Source organism: Canis lupus, chromosome 3, assembly GCF_048164855.1.
Source record: "Canis lupus baileyi chromosome 3, mCanLup2.hap1, whole genome shotgun sequence".
Taxonomy (NCBI): Eukaryota; Metazoa; Chordata; class Mammalia; order Carnivora; family Canidae; genus Canis; species Canis lupus.
In genome coordinates, this window is record NC_132840.1 from 44,235,333 (window position 1) to 44,255,770 (window position 20,438).

At 36.6% G+C, this 20,438-nt stretch overlaps 1 protein-coding gene across 6 annotated transcripts in view; it reads left to right on the forward strand.

The window, feature by feature from the left end:
- The window catches only part of LEPR (leptin receptor), a 93,850-nt gene that overhangs the window by 25,177 nt on the left and 48,235 nt on the right, over positions 1-20,438 (forward strand). For all 6 annotated transcript variants that reach the window (XM_072820646.1, XM_072820645.1, XM_072820650.1 and 3 more), the window contains 2 exons: positions 1,362-1,691; positions 3,864-3,987. In XM_072820646.1, coding sequence (XP_072676747.1) covers positions 1,362-1,691; positions 3,864-3,987 — 454 coding nt within the window. The remainder of the gene's footprint in view (positions 1-1,361; positions 1,692-3,863; positions 3,988-20,438) is intronic.

Here is a 20,438-nt window from a genome sequence, read left to right on the forward strand (position 1 = left end):
CATACTGTTCTTTCTTCTTGTAGGCATCTATATCTATGTCTGTGACATTTGTTGTTACATTTAAAATTTCAAATACTTTGAGGGTTTTAGGCTCATTTCAGTTCAGAGGACTGAATCTTCCATGTACACCTAGAAAATGTGCTTTTAATTAATACCAACAAATATTCATAGTTTTGCAAAACCCAAGAAATAACCTATTTTTATTGAGATGTTATAATTTCAGAAGCATATGTTAGAAAGATGAAGTCCAAAGGAACACAACTGTAATGAAGAGTCACTTTTAGTGATATTATGATACCTAATTGTTATCAGTGTGGGCAAAATAATATTAGTTGTGTTAGTCACGTTTGATTTAATTTTTGCATCTGGTACATTTTTACGTTAGTTTATTTTTATGGAAAAGTTTAGAAATCAAGCTTTAACAGTCATTACTTACATATTTAGGTATTTTTACATATATTACTTTTATAATTTAAAACATTTTTTGTGAATTATTTTCAATTGCTATTTTCTTAAATTTACTCTAATTCTTCAAAATTATCATTCCATGCAAATACATGCTAAATTCTCAGAATTCTCATTCTACGTTGGTTTGTATATGAGGCAACACACTGTTGAATAGTATGAGTAGCTTGAAAAGAAAGAATTATTGAGAATTATTATTTTATTTTCAAACAATTACTTATTAAAAACCAACTACCACTTTTGAGAATTTTTTGGGGTACGAGATTATATAATTATTCTTAATTTTTACATGTCTAAAAAGTGAAAATTGTCTGTAATAAGCAATAGAATTTTCCTGTCATTGTATATTGATTCTTGGAGAGTGCATTAAGCACATGTCTTATACAGTGTCATATATCTAAGGATCATGGGCAGATTCAAGAGATCATCCAACTGTATTGATGTTGAAGAAAAACCCTTTCTAAAAGCTCTCATCGTGCTAAAATATTGGTATTATTTCTTTAAGAAATATTAAAACAATACTTTAATATTTGTTTATAAAATTGCACATCTAGATATTTCCACTTTTACTGAAAGTTTATTAGAATAATCTTTTTTAGAAAAAGTAATTGCTATATTTTTATTTAAAATATAAACATAGAATGCTAGATTAATGAGGAAAATGAAGCATGAATTTTCAAAAAGAAGTGTTAAAGAGTAAGGTTTTTCTCCATAAATTAATGGATCCTTTCAAGTATAACACATTGTGTAATAGAAGCTCTGCATTATGCACAGATTGAGCACTTAGAAAGGTAAATAATTACTGTTGAGTACACATGGCTTAATCTTAGCTACTTCCTATTTACGTCTTAGTCAAAATGATTGTTTTTCTATGTATCTGTTTAATATCCCAACAGAATTCATTTATTTGACAACTGCATTTAACTTGGCATATCCAATTACTCCCTGGAGATTTAAGTTGTCTTGCATGCCACCAAATACAACCTATGACTTCCTTTTGCCTGCTGGAATCTCAAGGAACACTTCCAATTTGAATGAACATTATGAGGCAGTTGTTGAAGCTAAATTAAATTCAAGTAGTACCTACATTTCTAATTTATCTTCCAAAACAACTTTCCACTGTTGCTTTTGGAGCAAGGAAGATAAAAACTGTTCTGTCCATGCAGACAACATGGAAGGGAAGGCATTTGTTTCAACAGTGAATTCTTTAGTTTTTCAACAAATAGGTAAGTATTTTAATGTTCCAAGCATTAGCTATTATTTAACTATTTTAAACAAAATGTTTTCATTCTCTGAATCCTGTATGAAATAGATGTCATATGGATGGGATTCTTAACACATATCATCATTTTATGTTAGTAATAAAGTTATTATTATAAACCAATGAGCCCTGAATTATTTTACGTCTTATAAAAATGCAATGAGGGAACTCTTTTAAATCCATTTCTTGTAATCTTCTGAATTTGCTTTAAAATAGAAAAAGCACATCTTATTTTGTTGGATAGATAAAATATTCAAAACATGAATATTGGGGTGCCTGGGTAGCTCTCGGTTAAGCATCTGCCTTCACCTTGGGTCATGATCCCAGGGTCCTGAGATTGAGCCAGGATCAGTAGGGTGTCTGCTTCTCTCTCTTCCCTTACCCCTCCCTCATCCTTGGCTCGTGTTCTCTCTCTCTCTCTCTCTCTCTCTCCCTTTCCCTCTCTCAATAAATAAAATCTTAAAAAATTCAACTGTTGAATTAATTAAATTTTAAAGTACTTATAAATAATATTTGTTCAAGCAAGAAATCTCTCTTTAGCCAATTATGTACTTTAAATCAAGAGGATTTTGCTGTTTAAGTATATTGCATACTGAATGTAGCTAGTGCCATTAATAATTCTGTATCTGGAAATCAAAACCACAAAATCATTCCCAAGCCTTCTGGAAAAGCTAATGGAGCAGTCAATTGATTCAATAATACAAAGAGACCTACAGTATGAAAATAAAGGCACACATAAATATGGCACTCCTATAAAGGGTTAATCAGAATTTCTCAATCTCAACATTAACATTTTGGCCCAGACAATTCTTGATTATGGGGGGTTATTATGTGCATTGTAGGATGTTTAGCAATATCCCTGGCTTCTACCTACTAGATGCCAGTAGCTCCTTCCCCAAAACGTTATCTCCAAACATTACCATGCTCCTGAGGGTCAAACTGCCCTTGGTTGAGCATTACTAATTAGATGGAAGAAATACTCCAATTTATTGAAATCAGCTTGGGGATAAGAATAAAGCATAAATACATAATTAGAGTTTTAAAACAAGTTAGTAGTAGTAACTCCTAGTGTCTCCAACTGAGTCTATGGCCATTAATCAATAAAATTCATTTAATTTTAAGTGAGTTTTTTAATTTGTAGGGGAACTTAACTTGGCCTTCAGCAATTATTAAATATACCAAGAGTGAACTTAAGGCAGGGTCTTCGTGATGAGTTTTGAAATGATCAAAAATGTTAGTACTTTGTTCAGTTTTCAAGAGGAATGATTATGATGCTATAGATTTAAATTTTACACATAAAACTTACATAACTAGCCACTTCTTAATGATTTTAAGTTTTTGTAACTGAAAGTGAGGGATTATGTGATAGTTACTGAAGATTTCAGCTGATTATTCTACCAAGCATGCTGTTTACTTCATAAGAGGGGGGCACTTGATGGAATGAGCATTGGGTGTTATGCTATATGTTGGCAAATTGAACTCCAATAAAAAAAATACAAAAAAAAAAAAAAAAAGAGCTCAACAGTTTTGTAAAATCCCTACCAGCTAGAAATCCTCAGGTTTGGGGAAATATGTTAGTGTTGTCTTAAGTTAGTCATTATTTGTAGTTGTTGCTATTCTTGCCTTTTAAATTACAAATCACCAGTAATTTATTATCAGGTGTGTTTTTCCATGCACAGTGAAGTAAACTTGCATCAGTTATATTTGGGGCCAATAATAATACAATAGCAAGAATTTAAGATATGAATCATATAGTTCACATCTGAATCACTGCCTTTATTGCTAAAGCAGATACATAAAAATCACTCCACATTTACTTGTACCTTGATATTGAATATGTTCTTTTCTGTTGGAAAGCAAGCATGTGACTTTTGAGGCCTTTGTCCTCCTTAAGTAGTTCAAGATTTAAAAAAAAAGTGTGAGACTTTACTTCTTTTACTTTACCAAAAAGAAACTAGGGGCCTAAGGGCCTAGGTGACTTGGACAGATACATACCACTGGTTAGAGCTGGCTCTTTTTCTCTCGGAATAGGCAGTGGAAGTTGTGTCTGAACACTGGTAAATTTAATTTAGTTCTCCTCTTTCACTGAGTTGTTCAGAATGTTTTTCAGATTTAATATAGTTTATTTTTAATTCAGGTGCAAACTGGAACATACAGTGCTGGATGAAAGAGGACTTGAAATTATTCATCTGTTATATGGAGTCATTATTTAAGAATCCTTTCAAGACCTATGACCTTAAGGTCCATCTTTTATATGTTTTGTAAGTACCAAATAAATTAATTTGGAAATTTCTACAACCCCATTTTTTTTAAATGCAAGACCTTCCATATATAGAAGTGGATTATGAAAACTCTCCTATCCCTACATTTCATTTTGTATATATGTACATTTCTAGAAGGCAGTTTTATATAGTTTTTCATGCAATATTCATCTCTATTAGGTTTCTCTTTGCTCCTCCTGTTGATTATTTTTATTGTTTTGTTGATTAAGGTAGCAAGACACCGCAGTTATGGATGGGCATATATTCTGAAAGAAATATGAACTCAACTCAGGGGTCTTAGATATTTGAGTGGAGGAGAAAGCTTGTTATGCATTTCTTTTTCATGGAATTTTTTTTCATGTTTGATGATTTTGTTAGCTTAAAAATATAAGTGCTTGATATTTGCGCTAGCTAGAGAGCCAAGATGGAAGTTTTCATAGCCATACACTCACAATTCCAGCTAATACATCATTCAAGTTTTCTAATAACTCCAGTGATAATACATATATTTCCATGTGAATTTTAGCTCTTTAAAATTTTTTCTAATTTCTTCTTTTATGTGATGCTTAAGGAGAAAGAGACTCATTTCCCTCAGTTCTGTAGTTATTGAGATCATACCATTAAGGAGTGATGTGCTAGAAACTGCCCATATAAACATGAGTCAAGATAGAAGGTAGAATGGTGGTTACCAGGGACTAGGGGTAGGAGTAATGGGGAGTTCTTGTTTAAATATGTATAGAGTTTTAGTTTGGGAAGGTGAGAAGTGTTCTGAAGTTAGATGGTGGTGATGATTACCCAACAACATGAAAGTACTACTGTCACTGAGCTGTACACTCAAAATGGTAAATTTTATGTTACGTGTATTTTAAATAAAATAATTAAATTAATTATATATTTAAATACATTTTAAATTAAAATAATATTTAAAGGAAGCAAATATATTAAAAAAGAATAGTTATGATCTCTGCCTTGAAGGCATCACAGGCTAGTTAGTGATGGGGGCAGATATGCACATAGCTTCAGTTTTAGTGGTTACTATTGTATGTTAGGTAGGTACGTGAAGCTATGGGAGCGCAAGGTTATTGGGAAGCCTTAGGTGGGGATGTCTGGTGCAGCTGAATTCTAGATGACTCTGGAAGCCCCTCCTAGCTCCTCCTTTGTACAATTCTCATTATGGTCAGAGTCCTAAATGGAACTATTTGATTGGTGAGAATGTGCCCCTAGCTGCCAGTATTTGTGCTGTATGAAATACTAGATTTTCCAGACAAATTCTGGGCAGCAGGAAACCTAGATACATGTTCACAACAGAAATGACTGAGCTGTGTATCTCTAGAGGCTCACAAAGTAGCTGAGGTTGTAAAGTGGGAAAGATTAGAGTAGTAATTAGTAATGTATGGCCAAGGGTGGACATTTAAAGGATTGGAAAAGAAGAAGCTTGTTTCTAGTCTATAGATAATGACCCAGCAGAGAGAGAAAGTCTGAAGATAGGTAGAAGAGGACTCTTTGAAGGTCTATGATAGAGTGAATATTTAAAAAAGCAAGTTCCAGAAAAAGAGCACAGTTGGAAGGTTGGCCTTAAAATGAAGGAGGCTCACTTTGACTTTGATGAGGAAAGAAAGGAAGTACTCTTTTGGGTGGAGATATATTTGAAGTTTGGAGCAGGACGTTTCCTGCTTTATTGAGAAAAATAGATTTTAGCTCAGAGAAAAGAATTCATTTGCAATGTAGCACATTCCTATGATGACCTAAATATTTTGGATGGTGATCAGAAACTTGCTGGGTGCCTATTCAAGAAAATTTCAAACGTTATCGGCAAGCTAGGGCAATGTGCTTGGTGTTAAAGCTCTGTGACTATGTATAAGGATTTAAATTTTATTATGTATAGATTACAGTTATGTCTTGAGGTCTGCATTTTCAGAAAAGATACGCGTGAACATATCAGAACAGTACAAAATTACATAGTAACTTAGCTAGAACTGAGAATTTTCACTTCACTTCACTTGACTACACAAGTAGCCATTGGTCTATTCATCTAAAGGGTCAGAACCAGAAAAATGAGAAAATTATGATAAATTAACTAGATTTTTCAACTTTCTCATATGATGAATTTAGCAGATTCTTTGACCTGCTTTTTATTTTTATTGTTTTTCTTTCTTTCTTTCTTTCTTTCTTTCTTTCTTTCTTTCTTTCTTTCTTTCTTTCTTTCTTTCTTTCTTTCTTTCTTTCTTTCTTTCTTTCTTTCTTTCTTTCTTTCTTTCTTTTTAGACAAGGAGGGGCGTGGGGTAGGGACAGAGGGAGAGAGAGAATCTTAAGCAGGCTCCATGCCTAGTGGGGAGCCTGACTCAGGGCTCCATCCCACTACTCTGAGATCATGACTTGCACCAAAATCAAGAGTTAGGAACTTAGCTGACTGAGCCATCCAGGTACCCCAACCTGCTTTTATTTTGAACTCAGGTTTCTAAAAATATATCAGTACAGGAAAACTTATCATAATTGCATACAATTTGAGAAAGTTTGTGGGTTTTTTTCCTTTTTAAGAATTTTTTACCACATTAATTGTTCTCTTCTTTGTATGATTTGGTTAAATTGTCCATTTTTACCAATTGTTACATACTGTTTCTGTCTTGAATTCTGTTGTGTACATCTTTGGGCACTGTATCTCCAAATAATTTAAATAAGACTTTTCAGATCAGGAAGAAGAGATGGTCAGTATAATGGACAATTCCCTCCTTTCCATGAGAGGGAAAATGCATAAAGGTAGTTACTGTAAGAAGAGTTTTTAATCAAAATCCCCTTCTCTAGACATTAGAGAATTCTTGAGGCAATCTTTTAAATGCTTCCATGTGTAAATAAGTATTTTTTAAAGGAACTAACACCTAATGTTTATAAGGGATTTAATGCCCTATACATATGTCCCTTAAGGGAAAGCATTGTTTGAGCTCAGATATTAATGTTTGTCAGAGAATCCAAAGGAGAGATACCATAGAAATGTGCTACTTTGGAACTGCTTTAGGGCATTTTATCTTTGACCTGGAAGAGAAATCCTTTTCTTCCATTGTGAGATGTCTCCTGTGTGTACCAGCCCCTGAGCTGAGTGTGGGGAACCATGTTGAACCACTCAGACACAGCCCTTGTCCTCCTGGAGCTAACAGTAAAGACAAAGAATATAACAAAGTTTAAAAATGCTGTGATGTAATGAACACAGAGACTTGTGAAAGCATATACAGAGTATTAGAAGTATCTGCCTGGATTACAAGGGGTCAGGGAATGAGCCAGGTTGAGTGAGGAGTATTTGCAAAGTCCCACAGTCATATCTGGACATTTGAGGTTATAAAAAGTTAAGTATGCTTGGGTTATAAAGCTGGGGAATCGTGAGAAATCAAGGTGGATGAATAACTAAGAGTCATCCAAGGAGTTTGCACTCTTGTAACTGCTAACATCTAGTTTACTTTGTCTCTTTACTATTACCCCCTCCGCATTCTTGGTGATTTCCATATTCATTTGGATGATCTTCAATTTCTTGAAGGCTTTACTTTCCTTGTTCTTGTTTCTTCACTCTGCCTAGTTCACCCATTTTCATGGCCCTCCTCTAGACCTTGTCACTACTGGTAAGAATGCTGTCTGTAATTTCAGTTTCAGGGATCCCACTCTTTGACCATCTCCCCCTCTTCCTCACTTTAGGCTTATTCCCTCTATTACCTCACCCTCAGAAATAATTCCCCATGTTTCTCGGCTCTGTCTCCTGAGTTTCTTTTTCATGAAAGACAGAGGTATCTCTGCTGCAGCAGGGTGAGGGGGAGGAGCAGGAGTTCTCAGCATGCTTCCATCAGCACAATTTTGGGAGTCCAGTGGCTTTGATTCATTCTGTACCCGTTCAGTCTGAGCTAGCCACATTCTCTCACAAGACAACACAGCCTCCTGTGAATCTCATGGGGGTTTACCCCTTTAGATAAAAGCCCACAGATCTTTTAGAGATAAGCCCTTCTTTGCCTTCTCTTTGATCTTTGCTTGGGAGCCATTTCCTAGAGGTGCCATCTTTGCCATCTGGAGAGGCTGGGCATCTCACCACTCTCAAGACGTGTTTTCTTTTGTTTGACAGTCCTTTGCTCAGTGGTCTATCTCTTCTTGTGGCAAGAAGAAAACAAGGGGCACCTTCACCACCTACTTGGCAGTCTGCTGCAGCAGATCCACCAGTTCGGGAGATATATTTCCTGCTGCCCAGGGAACTGTAGATGTGTGGCTTAGCTTTCTGCCAATATGTAAGACTCTCTTTCCTCCAAGATCCAGTCTGTGTTCCTCACTTGCTTGTGTGCCCTCACTGGTAGTGTCCTCAAACTCCACATTTCCACTCACAGTCTATTCAAGGCAGTTGAGGCTTTCTTTATCATGCTTCTCCAATTGTTCCAGCTTCTGTCGTCACCAGACTCTAGGGCCACTCCCACGTTTGCAGGTGTATTTTTTTTTTAAGATTTTATTTACTTATTCATGAGAGACACACAGAGAGAGAGGCAGAGACACAGGCAGAGGGAGGAGCAGGCTCCATGCAGGGAGCTTGATGTGGGACTTGATCCTGGAACCCCGGGATCATGCCCTGAGCCAAAGGCAGACGCTCAAGCTCAACCGCTGAGCCACCCAGGTGTCTCTGCAGGTGTATTTCTATGGCAGCATCCCATTTCCAGGTACCAATATCTGCCTTGGTTCTCTGTGCTATATAATAAGCTACCCCAAGTTTAGTGGCTTCTAACAACAATCATTTATCATCTCACAGGCCCTGTGGGTCAGGAATCTAGGAGCAGATTAGCTGGGGCCACTTGCCTTAAGGTCTTTCACAAGGTTCTTCCCAGGCTGGGACTGGAGGTCTCCTTCAGTTCCTTGTCTGTGGATTTCTCCATAGAATACCTTACAACATGGCAGCTGGCTTCCCTGAGAGGGAGCCGAAGACGCTCCCCAATGACCTTGCTTTTGATTTGCAGCAGGAAATTAGGGGGAGGTTAGCTTCTCTTATAATTGCTTTTCTCACTGACATCTACGCCTGCTCACATCAGTGCCCATGCAGTTTCTTTTCTCTTCTTTAATCATGGATGAGTTCTCTGGGTTCCAATCTAAAGTGAATCCTTTCTCATGTGTTTTTAGTCCCATCCCCTGTAGCTTACTCAAGGATTTTGCTTTTGCAATGATCTCTCTTTCTTATATCATCAAGTTTTCCTCTCAGCTGATAAACATGCTGTAGTAACTCCTATTTAAGACATAGATCACACATTCCATCAAGTAACCACCCCATTCCACTGCTTCCTTTAAAGAAAACCAAGTTTTGAACTGTTTGAATATATTAGATTTTCAGAAGCTAATATATAAAGTCAAAAGTGGTTTCTGGTTATGAGGGAATAATACAGTCTGGGATTACTCTTCTGACTCTTCTGTCATAAATAACCAGAGAACGTGATAAAATGTGGGAAACATCTGTTTCAAGCTACAGGACAAAAGCAGAACAGAACTGTGATACCTAAGGAAACAAAGTGAATCCTGAATTACTCAGATTTGCTGGACTAAAGGCAATATCCAGAACCTGGCACAGGGCTGGGAAACTCTAGTAGAACCCAGTGATAATGCTGGATCAAGGAGACAGAAATAGAAATTCAGAGAGCCTAAGGAGGCTTGAGTTTGTGAGGCAGAGGACTTGAAGCAGGGAGTATGCAGAATTAGTACTGGGGTCCCCTTCACTCTTTGACTGATTACTAATCTGTCCCATGATGTTGAGTAAGAAACACTGAGTTGAGTAAGAACCACTAGGAAGAGAATGATCACCAGGAACTGTAAGCTAAACAATTCTCAAAAGTTACATAGGACCAGGAATAATTAAAGTTTCCACCAAGCAGATTGGAGATATTTGTTGAATATCAAATGACAGTCAGTAAAAACCTCATTATAGCCACATTTTAAAAGTGAGGCCAAATTAGCCTTAGTAGCCTTAAGGCTACCGTATCTCCAAAAGAACTTCTAAGAAGCTTGAAAGGTTCAAACTGGTGCCCAGATAACTTACCTGACTGCCAGAACAAAATCCAACATTCTTTAAAGTAAAACAATACAGTCCAACACTCGAAAATGTCATATTCATAATGTCTGACATCTAGTAAAAAATGGTGACACACATGAAAGAACAGGAAAATACAGCCCCTAGCCAGGAGGAAAAGAAACATCAATCCATAGAAATAGGTCCAGAAATGAGAGGGATAATAAAATTAGCAGGCAAGGGTGGCTATTACAATGTTCCACATGCTCAGGGATATAAAGGAAAACATGAATAAAATGAGAAGAGAAATTGGTAATATAGAAAAGAACTGACTATAATTTTAGAGAAGAAAAATACATTATTTGTAAAGTAAACAAAAGTACCCAATATAAATTAGAACATTTTAGGGCTAGTATCATTAGTGTGTAGAGGCCACAGTGCTGTCTCTGTGAGAAGTACATTTTCCATTCTCTTTCCTTCCTTTATTTTCTTCCTTCCTCTTCCCATTCTCCTTCCCTCCTCCTCCTTCCTTCTTTCCCGACCAGATGGACTTGTGGATTCTTTATTTTATGGGCTATAATCAGTTGCTATCATTCAAAAAAAATTTTTTTTATTATTTATTCATGATAGTCATAGAGAGAGGAGAGAGAGGCAGAGACACAGGCAGAGGGAGAAGCGGGCTCCATGCCGGGAGCCTGACGCGGGACTCGATCCCGGGACTCCAGGATCGCGCCCTGGGCCAAAGGCAGGCGCTAAACCGCTGAGCCACCCAGGGATCCCCTCATTTTTAATTTTATTGTTCAAATTGCCCCATATTTAGCCATTGGGAACTTATTCACTGGCCTCTATGTCCTTTTGATGTGTCCCATCCTTTTTTTCTTTTTTGAGAATTTCCTTACTCTCTAGTACTACAAGACATTTCGGACACAATACACACATGATATGTATGTATCATATCCACAAATCTATATTTCTATATCTCTGTATAGACATATATTAAAAGCATGTATTCTTACTAATATCCTCCATTTTAAAAAATATTTATTTATTTATTTATTTATTTATTTGAGAGAGATTGAGAGTGGGGAAGAGGAGCAGAGGGAGAGAGAGAATCTCAAGCAGACTCTCTGCTTGAACAAGGAACCTGATGCTGGCCCCCATCTCAGGACACTGAGATCATGACCTGAGCAAAACCAAGTTGTTATTCATGACCTCAGCTCAACCAGCTGAGCTACCCAGGCACCCATAATGTCTCCCATTATAGTCCAAAAACCATAGGATCCATTCCAGCTTTCCTTTTTTTCTTCCTTTCTTCCCTCTTTTCTCCCCTCTCCTCCTCTCCTTCCTCTTTATCCTTCTCCTTCCCTTTCCCTCTTTCTTTTTTCTCTATTTTCCCAGCAGTAAGAAATCTGGCTTCCACTTCCCACAATTTATAACCCATTTGCTTAGTCCTAGAATACATGTAAAGTAGTTTTGGAATTGCTAACTTACACCACTGTGAAAAACAAGGGTACTAGCTAGAGTACAATATTTCCTTTTTTTAAATCTTTTTTTTTAAAGATTTTGTTTATTTATTTATTTATTTATCATTCATTCATTCATTCATTCATGAGAGATACAGAGAAAGAGGCAGAGACACAGACAGAGGGAGAAGCAGGCTCCCTGTGGGGATCCCCATGCGGGACTCCATCCTAGGACCCTGGCATCATGCCCTGAGTCAAGGGCAGATGCTCAACTGCTGAGCCACTCAGGTGCCCCTGAGTACAATATTTCTTGTACACTCATTTTGCCTTTGCTAAAGCTGAAGGTTACGTGATCAAAATACTATGTCCCAAAGTTAATTAAGATATTCCCTCCTCCTCTACCCCTGTGGTTCTATTGTTAACTTGATAGATACTAAGATTCATTTGTTTAGTTAGCATTCTTCTTTTCCTTTTCTTTTTTTTTTCTTTTTTTTTCTTTTCCTTTTTCCTTTTCTCCCTTTCATCTTTGTTGATTTTCCATTTGTTTGGTAATATCTTATATCTGAAGAGTACTTTGAGTTTTATAAAATGCTTCTTAAGCTTGTCTCCTTGATGAGATTTATCTAGTCATTACTTTTCACTTGGGCCTGATTCATAAGATCTGGAGTGGAGCCAGTAGTTTGCATTTTTATCAAGTTCCAGAGGATGTTGATGCTACTGGTTTGGGGCTAACGCTTGGAGAATCAATCTATGGCTCCTACTGAAAACAGGTTCCTTAGCTCCAGACCAACTGAATTCTCCATGGAGAGTCTAGGACTCTATTTTTAACAAGGCTCCAGGTGATTCTGATGATGAGACTAGTCTGTAACACTAATTTGGTCTTTGAGCTTTGGGGGATTGGTAAAGTAGACTTTTTGGGTAACAAAATTTATTTATTTAAAATAAATGACTTGATCAAATGATATACAAAAGTAATACTGTTCTAAACAATTCCTATGTACACATTTGTCCACCCTAGTTTGCTCTCAGTTTATGTCACAGTCAGGACCTTGGGTGGCATCCATTTGATGTTATTCTTGTAATAATTTAGCATAGATCTTTGCTTAGAGAAGTTTTAATATATTCATAGAAAAATAATTCTGGGAACAAATAATTTGACTGAAGGTCAGAGGATAGAATGTGCTCTCTCTATAAACCACTGTGGCTATCAAAAATGAAATTTTGGTACTAAATATATATCTTACTTCTGACCAGAAAATAGCCCATATGATGAAATTTGCAAAGAAGCCAAATTTAAAATTTGAGAAGTCTTTTTTTTTTGGTTTTGTTTTTACTATTTTCACTTTTAAGTAAAGTTTGTTCACATACAGAGAAATTAATAATTGTGGCACTGAATTAGTGTGTGTTGGCAAGGCATAAGATACTTTGCTGCATAAAAATTTTTCAAGCATTTTGGAAATTCTTTTTTTTTTTTTAAAGATTTTATTTATTTATTCATGAGAGACACACACAGAAAGGCAGAGACATAGGCAGAGGGAGAAGTGAGCTCCCCCTGGGGAGCTTGACGTGAGACTCGATCCCGGGGCTCCAGAATCACAACCTGTACCAAAGGCAGAAGCTCAACCAATGAGCCAAATGAGCCACCCAGCTGTCCCAATTTCAGAAATTCTTAAGTTTGGTTTAAGTCAATGTCTCTCCTTATTTTAAAAGTTTGATTACCATTTTAATCCTTATGCTTTAAATTATCAAAATTTAGAGTAGTTGTTTGATGTTTACAAATACTTCAAACTTCTTTTAGAAGATGAAAGTAGTTCTTAGGCTGACTTTGACAAATAACGAGGCTTGTGTATTCCAGTTTCCACACAAACTGAAAAGATTATGCTCTCATAAATATGAGAAATATCTAATATTTTCTTCAAGGAAAAAGTAATTTGAAATAATCCTCTAATTCTTTAAAGTTCTGATTTATAGAAATGTTAAGGTGCTTCAGATTATAGTTGTTTTTTAGTTGTGGCCACTAAGGAATTAATCCCCTACATAAAATAATAAAATGGCAGCAGTAACAGTGTCTTGTGATAATAAGACACCTTGGGTATAATGAAATGAGCAATGAACATGGAAGCACAAGACATCAGACAAGTTTAAGGACTACATTGTCTCTGAGCCTCACTTTCTCACTTAGAAAGTAGGTGATATTAGTTCCCTCATAAGGTAGTTTGAAAAATTACATTAGTGATTCTCAGGGTGTTTGTGTAAATTGTAAATATGCTATAAAATGAAATATGATGATATATTTAATATGGATTCTGTATTTTTTGCCCATTGAGTTCCCACCAGTAGGGAGTACAAAATGTTTCTGGCCAATAGCTGGGATTGAAAATTTTTTCTTTTTCTTTTTTTTTTTTTTTAAGTGAAAATTTTTTCTTTAAGGGTCAGATAGCAAATATTTTAGACTTTTCAGGCCAAACTCTCTTTCGTACAACCTTGTAGTCATAGTTAATATGTAAATGAATAAGCATAACTATGTTTATGGACACTGAAATTTGAATATTATGTAATTATCATGTAGGGACATTCTTCCTTTTTTTAAAAAACCATTGGTAATGTAAGAAACCATTCTTAGCTCACAGGCTGTACAAAAACAGGTATATTTGGCCTGTGGGCTGTAGTTTCCTTACCCCTGTGAAGGATATTTGAATATTAGTTTTAGATTGATTATTAGTTTCATAATGGGTTATCTGTTGGGGTGCCTTGGGAAATTTCTAAATGGATATGCTTTAAAAAAACAAATAATGAATTACTAAAATAAACATATAAATTACATATAATCATGATTATGAATATATACTATATATTTTCTTTGTATATGTTGAAATTATAAAGAAGTTAACAAGGAGATTGATTAAACAGAGCACACAACAGTGAAGTAATAGAGAAACGAGGTAGTTAATCTAATTGGTAATCAGCCCAATTCTACAATTATCCAGTCTATTTAGAAAAAATGAGGGGATCCTTGGGTGGCTCAGCGGTTTAGTGTCTGCCTTCAGCCTGGGGTGTGATCCTGGGGGCCAGGGATCGAGTCCCACATCGGGCTCCCTGCATGGAGCCTGCTTCTCCCTCTGGCTGTGTCTCTGCCTTTCTGTCTCTCTCTGTGTCTCTCATGAATAAATAAATAAAATCTTTTAAAAAAATGGAATTGGCAAGACCATCTATAGTAAGACAGTGCAATTCTAACCTTTCTTTTTTTAAAAAAATTTATTTATTTATTCATGAGAGGCGGGGGTTGGGGGGCAGAGACACAGGCAAGAGGGAGAAGCAGGCTCCATGCAGGGAGCCTGATGTGGGATTCAATCCTGGTACTCCAGAATCATGCCTTGGGCCGAAGGTAGACGCTCAACCACTGAGCCACCCAGATGTCCCTAACCTTTCTTTTTAAAAAAGAAAAATATCACTAAATTTTCTGTCCTTTAAAAAGTGTCAGTCAAGAACGATGTGCTTATTTTCTATTTAGTTCTATTTTTACTATAAAATTTGGGAGTTCTTCAAAGTATAACACCATACAAGCATATTTCTGACATAAAATACCACAATTTTTTCAATTTGTTCCATAATCTTTTGATAAAAGCCTTTAATATTTGAAAAACACCTAAAAGGCATAATGTGGTTTTTTAAAAAAATAACATTTCATTGGCTTTGTTTAAAGATTTAAATAAAATTGAAAGTGCTAAGTCATTCCAACGCTAATTCCAAATGGTATTTTATGGATCTATAGCACTTTAAAGTTTTCAAAAATACTTTTATGTAATTGTCTTTGATATTTATAACAGCCTTATAAAGATGATGCAGGAATTTTTCTCTGCTTTGTTGATTGTGGAAACCATGGCTCACAAAAAAGAACTTACCTGTCTAATGGTCTTATGGCTCATAAATAAACAGAAGGACTTGATTTTAAGTGTTGGTGTTAATTTACTGTGCTTCCTACAATAATATTATTCCCTATTACAGTGCCCAGTAGACTGCTTTACACGTTAAAAGGCCTATAAATGTTATTTCTTGATTGTTTTCTTTTAGGACTAAGGTAATACTGAAGTCTATCTCAGGAAACTTGAAAATCTATCTTAACTCACATTTAATACTAGTGGTGTATGTATGAAAGATTTGGATCCATTTCTTTCATGTTGTATTGATATCTCAATTCTCAGATATATGCTATTTAGCAGTTTCTAAAGCAATGCTTTCTCCATAGTAATTTTTAATTAGTATATTTAGCACTTACAGTATTTCTGAAGGCAGTGATCATATCTAAGTATTAATACTCTCTTCGCATCCCCACATTCTTTAAAAAAGATGGAGTGGTTTAGATAGAAGGCAGCAGGTGTTTTTGGACAGAATGGGATAGCTTAAGCAAGACAGGGAAATATTAATTACCCCTGTCCACCACCCCCCACCCCGAACTTCCACCTTAGAGGTTTTTTTTTTTGTTGTTGTTGTTTTAAAATTTTATTTATTTATTAGAGAGAGAACAAGCTGGAGGGAGAGCAAAAGAGAATCTGAAGCAGACTCTGCACAGAGCCCGATACGGGACTTGATCCCAAGATCCCAAGATCATGACCTGAGCTGAGACCAAGAGTTGGCAGCTTAACCAGCTGAGCCACCCAAGGGCTCCCACCTTAAAGTCTTTTTTACTTACACCTAGATTTAGACTCTCAAGGCAACCAGGCTGATTAAAAAAACTAACACTAATAAATCAGAAATAACAACTCTGTGTCTTTGTTGCATGCCATTATTCTTTCTGCCTTGAGATAGGTAACTCAACCCAACTAGTTACAGTCACCCACTTACAATGGTTTGATTTATGACAATGATATGAAAGCAATACTCATTCAGTAGAGTTTTTAATTTTGATCTTTTCCCAGGCTGGTGATATGTAGCCCCTCTTGATGTTGGGCAGTGGCAGTTCCTAGTCAGCCACATGACCATGAGGGTAAACAACTGATACACTTAAAACCATCCTCTCTCTCTCTCTCTCTCTCTCTCAATGTCTCCTTTAACTCTTGTATGCTATTCAGTAAATTACATGAGATGTTCAACATTTTATTACAAGATGGGTTTTGTGTTAGATGATTTTGCCCAACTGTAGGCTAGTGTAAATGTTCTGGGCATGTTTAAGGTAGGCTGGGCTAAGCTATGACATTTGGTAGGTTAGGTGTATTAAATGCATTTCAACTTGGGATATTTCCAGTTTACAATGAGTTTATCAGGAGGTAACCCATCATAAGTCAATGAAAAACTGTACAGTTACCTTTAAAAAAAAGATTTTATTTATTTATTTGATAGAGAGAGATAGAGATAATGAGAGAGAGCGCACAAGCAGGGCAGGGGGTGGTTGTTGCAGAGAGGGAGAAGTAGGCTCCCGACTAAGCAAGGAGCATGAAGCGGGGCTGGATCCCAAGGACCCCAGGATAATGACCTGAGGTGAAGGTAGACTTTTAACCAACTGAGCCATCCAGCCACCCCTGCAATTACTTTTTAAGGTTAGTTCACTCATTTGTAGGTTTACAGTGATAGGCAAAGTATTGCTTAAAAAGTTTTTCTTAAATTTTCTTTTTTTGAGTAAACAACTGTATTTACATAAAATTAATAGACAATAAACTGTATATATTTACACAGTTTTTTTAATTTATTTTTTATTGGTGTTCAATTTACTAACATACAGAATAACCCCCAGTGCCCGTCACCCATTCACTCCCACCCCCCGCCCTCCTCCCCTTCTACCACCCCTAGTTCGTTTCCCAGAGTTAGCAGTCTTTATGTTCTGTCTCCCTTTCTGATATTGCCCACACATTTCTTCTCCCTTCCCTTATATTCCCTTTCACTATTATTTATATTCCCCAAATGAATGAGAACATATAATGTTTGTCCTTCTCCGACTGACTTACTTCACTCAGCATAATACCCTCCAGTTCCATCCACGTTGAAGCAAATGGTGGGTATTTGTCATTTCTAATAGCTGAGTAATATTCCATTGTATACATAAACCACATCTTCTTTATCCATTCATCATTCGTTGGACACCGAGGCTCCTTCCACAGTTTGGCTATCGTGGCCATTGCTGCTATAAACATCGGGGTGCAGGTGTCCCGGCGTTTCATTACTTTTGTATCTTTGGGGTAAATCCCCAACAGTGCAATTGCTGGGTCGTAGGGCAGGTATATTTTTAGCTCTTTGAGGAACGTCCACACAGTTTTCCAGAGTGGCTGCACCAGTTCACATTCCCACCAACAGTGTAAGAGGGTTCCCTTTTCTCCGCATCCTCTCCAACATTTGTTGTTTCCTGCCTTGTTAATTTTCCCCATTCTCATTGGTGTGAGGTGGTATCTCATTGTGGTTTTGATTTGTATTTCCCTGATGGCAAGTGATGCAGAGCATTTTCTCATATGCATGTTGGCCATGTCTATGTCTTCCTCTGTGCAATAACCAGGGAGGAAATTGAAGCAGTCATCAAAAACCTCCCAAGACACAAGAGTCCAGGGCCAGATGGCTTCCCAGGGGAATTTTACAGTTTTATTATATATTTAAGGTTTAAACTTGGTAAGTTTTGGTATGTGAAATCACTCATAAAATCGTCAACCCTAATAAAGAAAATGAATATACTACCAATCACAGAATTGCTTACTGCCCCTTTGTAACACCATCCACCGCCTGTATCTGTGGCACCCTACCACTCTCATCACCCTCCATTGTCCCCAAGTAATGAATGATCTGCATTGTTACCCAGGTTACTTGGTATTTTATAGAATTTTATATAAATGTGATCATACAGTACTTTTGTCATGCTTTCATACAGCACGATTATTTTCAGATTCATTAATATTGTGTGCATCCACTAGTAGTTCATTCCTTTCCTTTTTGATATATTTTTTTATTGGAGTTCGATTTGCCAACATATAGCATAACAACCAGTGCCCATCCCGTCAAGTGCCCCCCCTCAGTGCCTGTCACCCAGTCACCCCATCCCACCGCCCACCTCCCTTTCCACCACCCCTTGTTCGTTTCCCAGAGTTAGGTGTCTCTCATGTTTTGTCACCCTCTCTGATATTTCCCGCTTATTTTCTCTCCTTTCCCCTTTATTCCCTTTCACTATTTTTTATCTTCCCCAAATGAATGAGACCATATAATGTTTGTCCTTCTCTGATTGACTTACTTCACTCAGCATAATACCCTCCAGGTCCCTCCACATCGAAGCAAATGGTGGGTATTTGTCATGTCTACTAGCTGAGTAATATTCCAGTGTATACATAGACCACATCTCCTTTATCTATTTATCTTTTGATGGACACTGAGGCTCCTTCCACAGTTTGGCTATTGTGGCCATTGCTGCTATAAACATCGGGGTGCAGGTGTCCCGGCGTTTCACTGCATCTGTATCTTTGGGGTAAATCCCCAGCAGTGCAATTGCTGGGTCGTAGGGTAGTTCTATTTTTAACTCTTTGAGGAACGTCCACACAGTTTTCCAGAGTGGCTGCACCAGTTCACATTCCCACCAACAGTGCAAGAGGGTTCCCTTTTCTCCACATCCTCTCCAACATTTGTTGTTTCCTGTCTTGTTAATTTTTATCATTCTCACCGGTGTGAGGTGGTATCTCATTGTGGTTTTGATTTGTATTTTCCTGATGGCCAGTGATGCAGAGCATTTTCTCACGTGCTTGTTGGCCATGTCTATGTCTTCTTTGGTGAAATTTCTGTTCATGTCTTTTGCTCATGTCATTATTGGATTGTTTCTTTGCTGTTGAATTGAATAAGTTCTTTATTGATCTTGGATACTAGCCGTTTATCTGATACGTCATTTGCAAATATCTTCTCCCATTCTGTAGGTTGTCTTTTAGTTTTGTTGACTGTTTCAGTTCATTCCTTTCCATTGTGAAGTAGCATTCCATTATATGGATATGCCACAATTTGTTTATCCATTCACCTGTTGATAGACATTTGAGTCACTTACCATTTTTGGCTGTTACAAATAAAGCTGCTGTAAGTCTCTGTGTTCGTTTGTGCATGAGTCTCTGAAAGGACATAGGCTTTCATTTCTCTTGGATGAATACCTGAGATAGAATGTGTAAATCCTATGATAGGTGTAATTTTAACAACTTAAGAAATTACTAAACTGTTTTTACAAAGTGGTACCATTTTACATTCCCACTGGCAGTGCATTAGAGTTCTAATTTCTTCACTTCCATTAATTAACTTCTGAAATTTTAGCCATTCTAAAAGGTGGATAGTGGTATCATTGTGGTCTTAATTTGCATTTCCTAAATGACTAATGATCTTGGGCTTCTTTTCACATGCTTATTTTCATTTGTTTATCTTCTATGGCTGAGTGCATGGTGAAATCTTCGCCTGTTTTTTAATTGTATTGTTTTATTGAGTTTTGAGCATTCTTTATATCTTCTGAAGACAAGTACTTTATCAGATAAATAATTGGGAAATATATTCTTTCAGTATATGGCTTGTCTTTTTGTTGCTCCATAGTGTCTTTCTTTCAAAAAATAGAGTTTTCAATCTTGGTAAGAGTCCAGTTTATCAATTTGTTCTTTTATGGATCATGGTTTTGGTGTTGCATCTAAGGAAATGTTACCTTACTCAAGGTCACACATTTTTGTCCCCATGTTCTTGAAGTTTTATGGCTTTAGGTTTCTCGTTTGAACTGATGATCCATTTTGAATTAATTTTTGAATCTGGTGTGAGTATGGATTGAAATTTGTTTTGTTTTGCATATAGATATCCCATTGTTCAGCACAACTTAATGAGAAGATTACCATTTCTTCACAGAGAGAAAGCTCTGTATCCCTGTAGAAAGCTGGTTGCCCATATAGGTGTTGGTCTCTATTCTGTTCCATTAATCTGTTTTTCTGTCTTTATACCAATACTCTGTTAGCTTGATCATTGTGGTTCTTTAGCTATAACCCCTTGTTTTATTATTT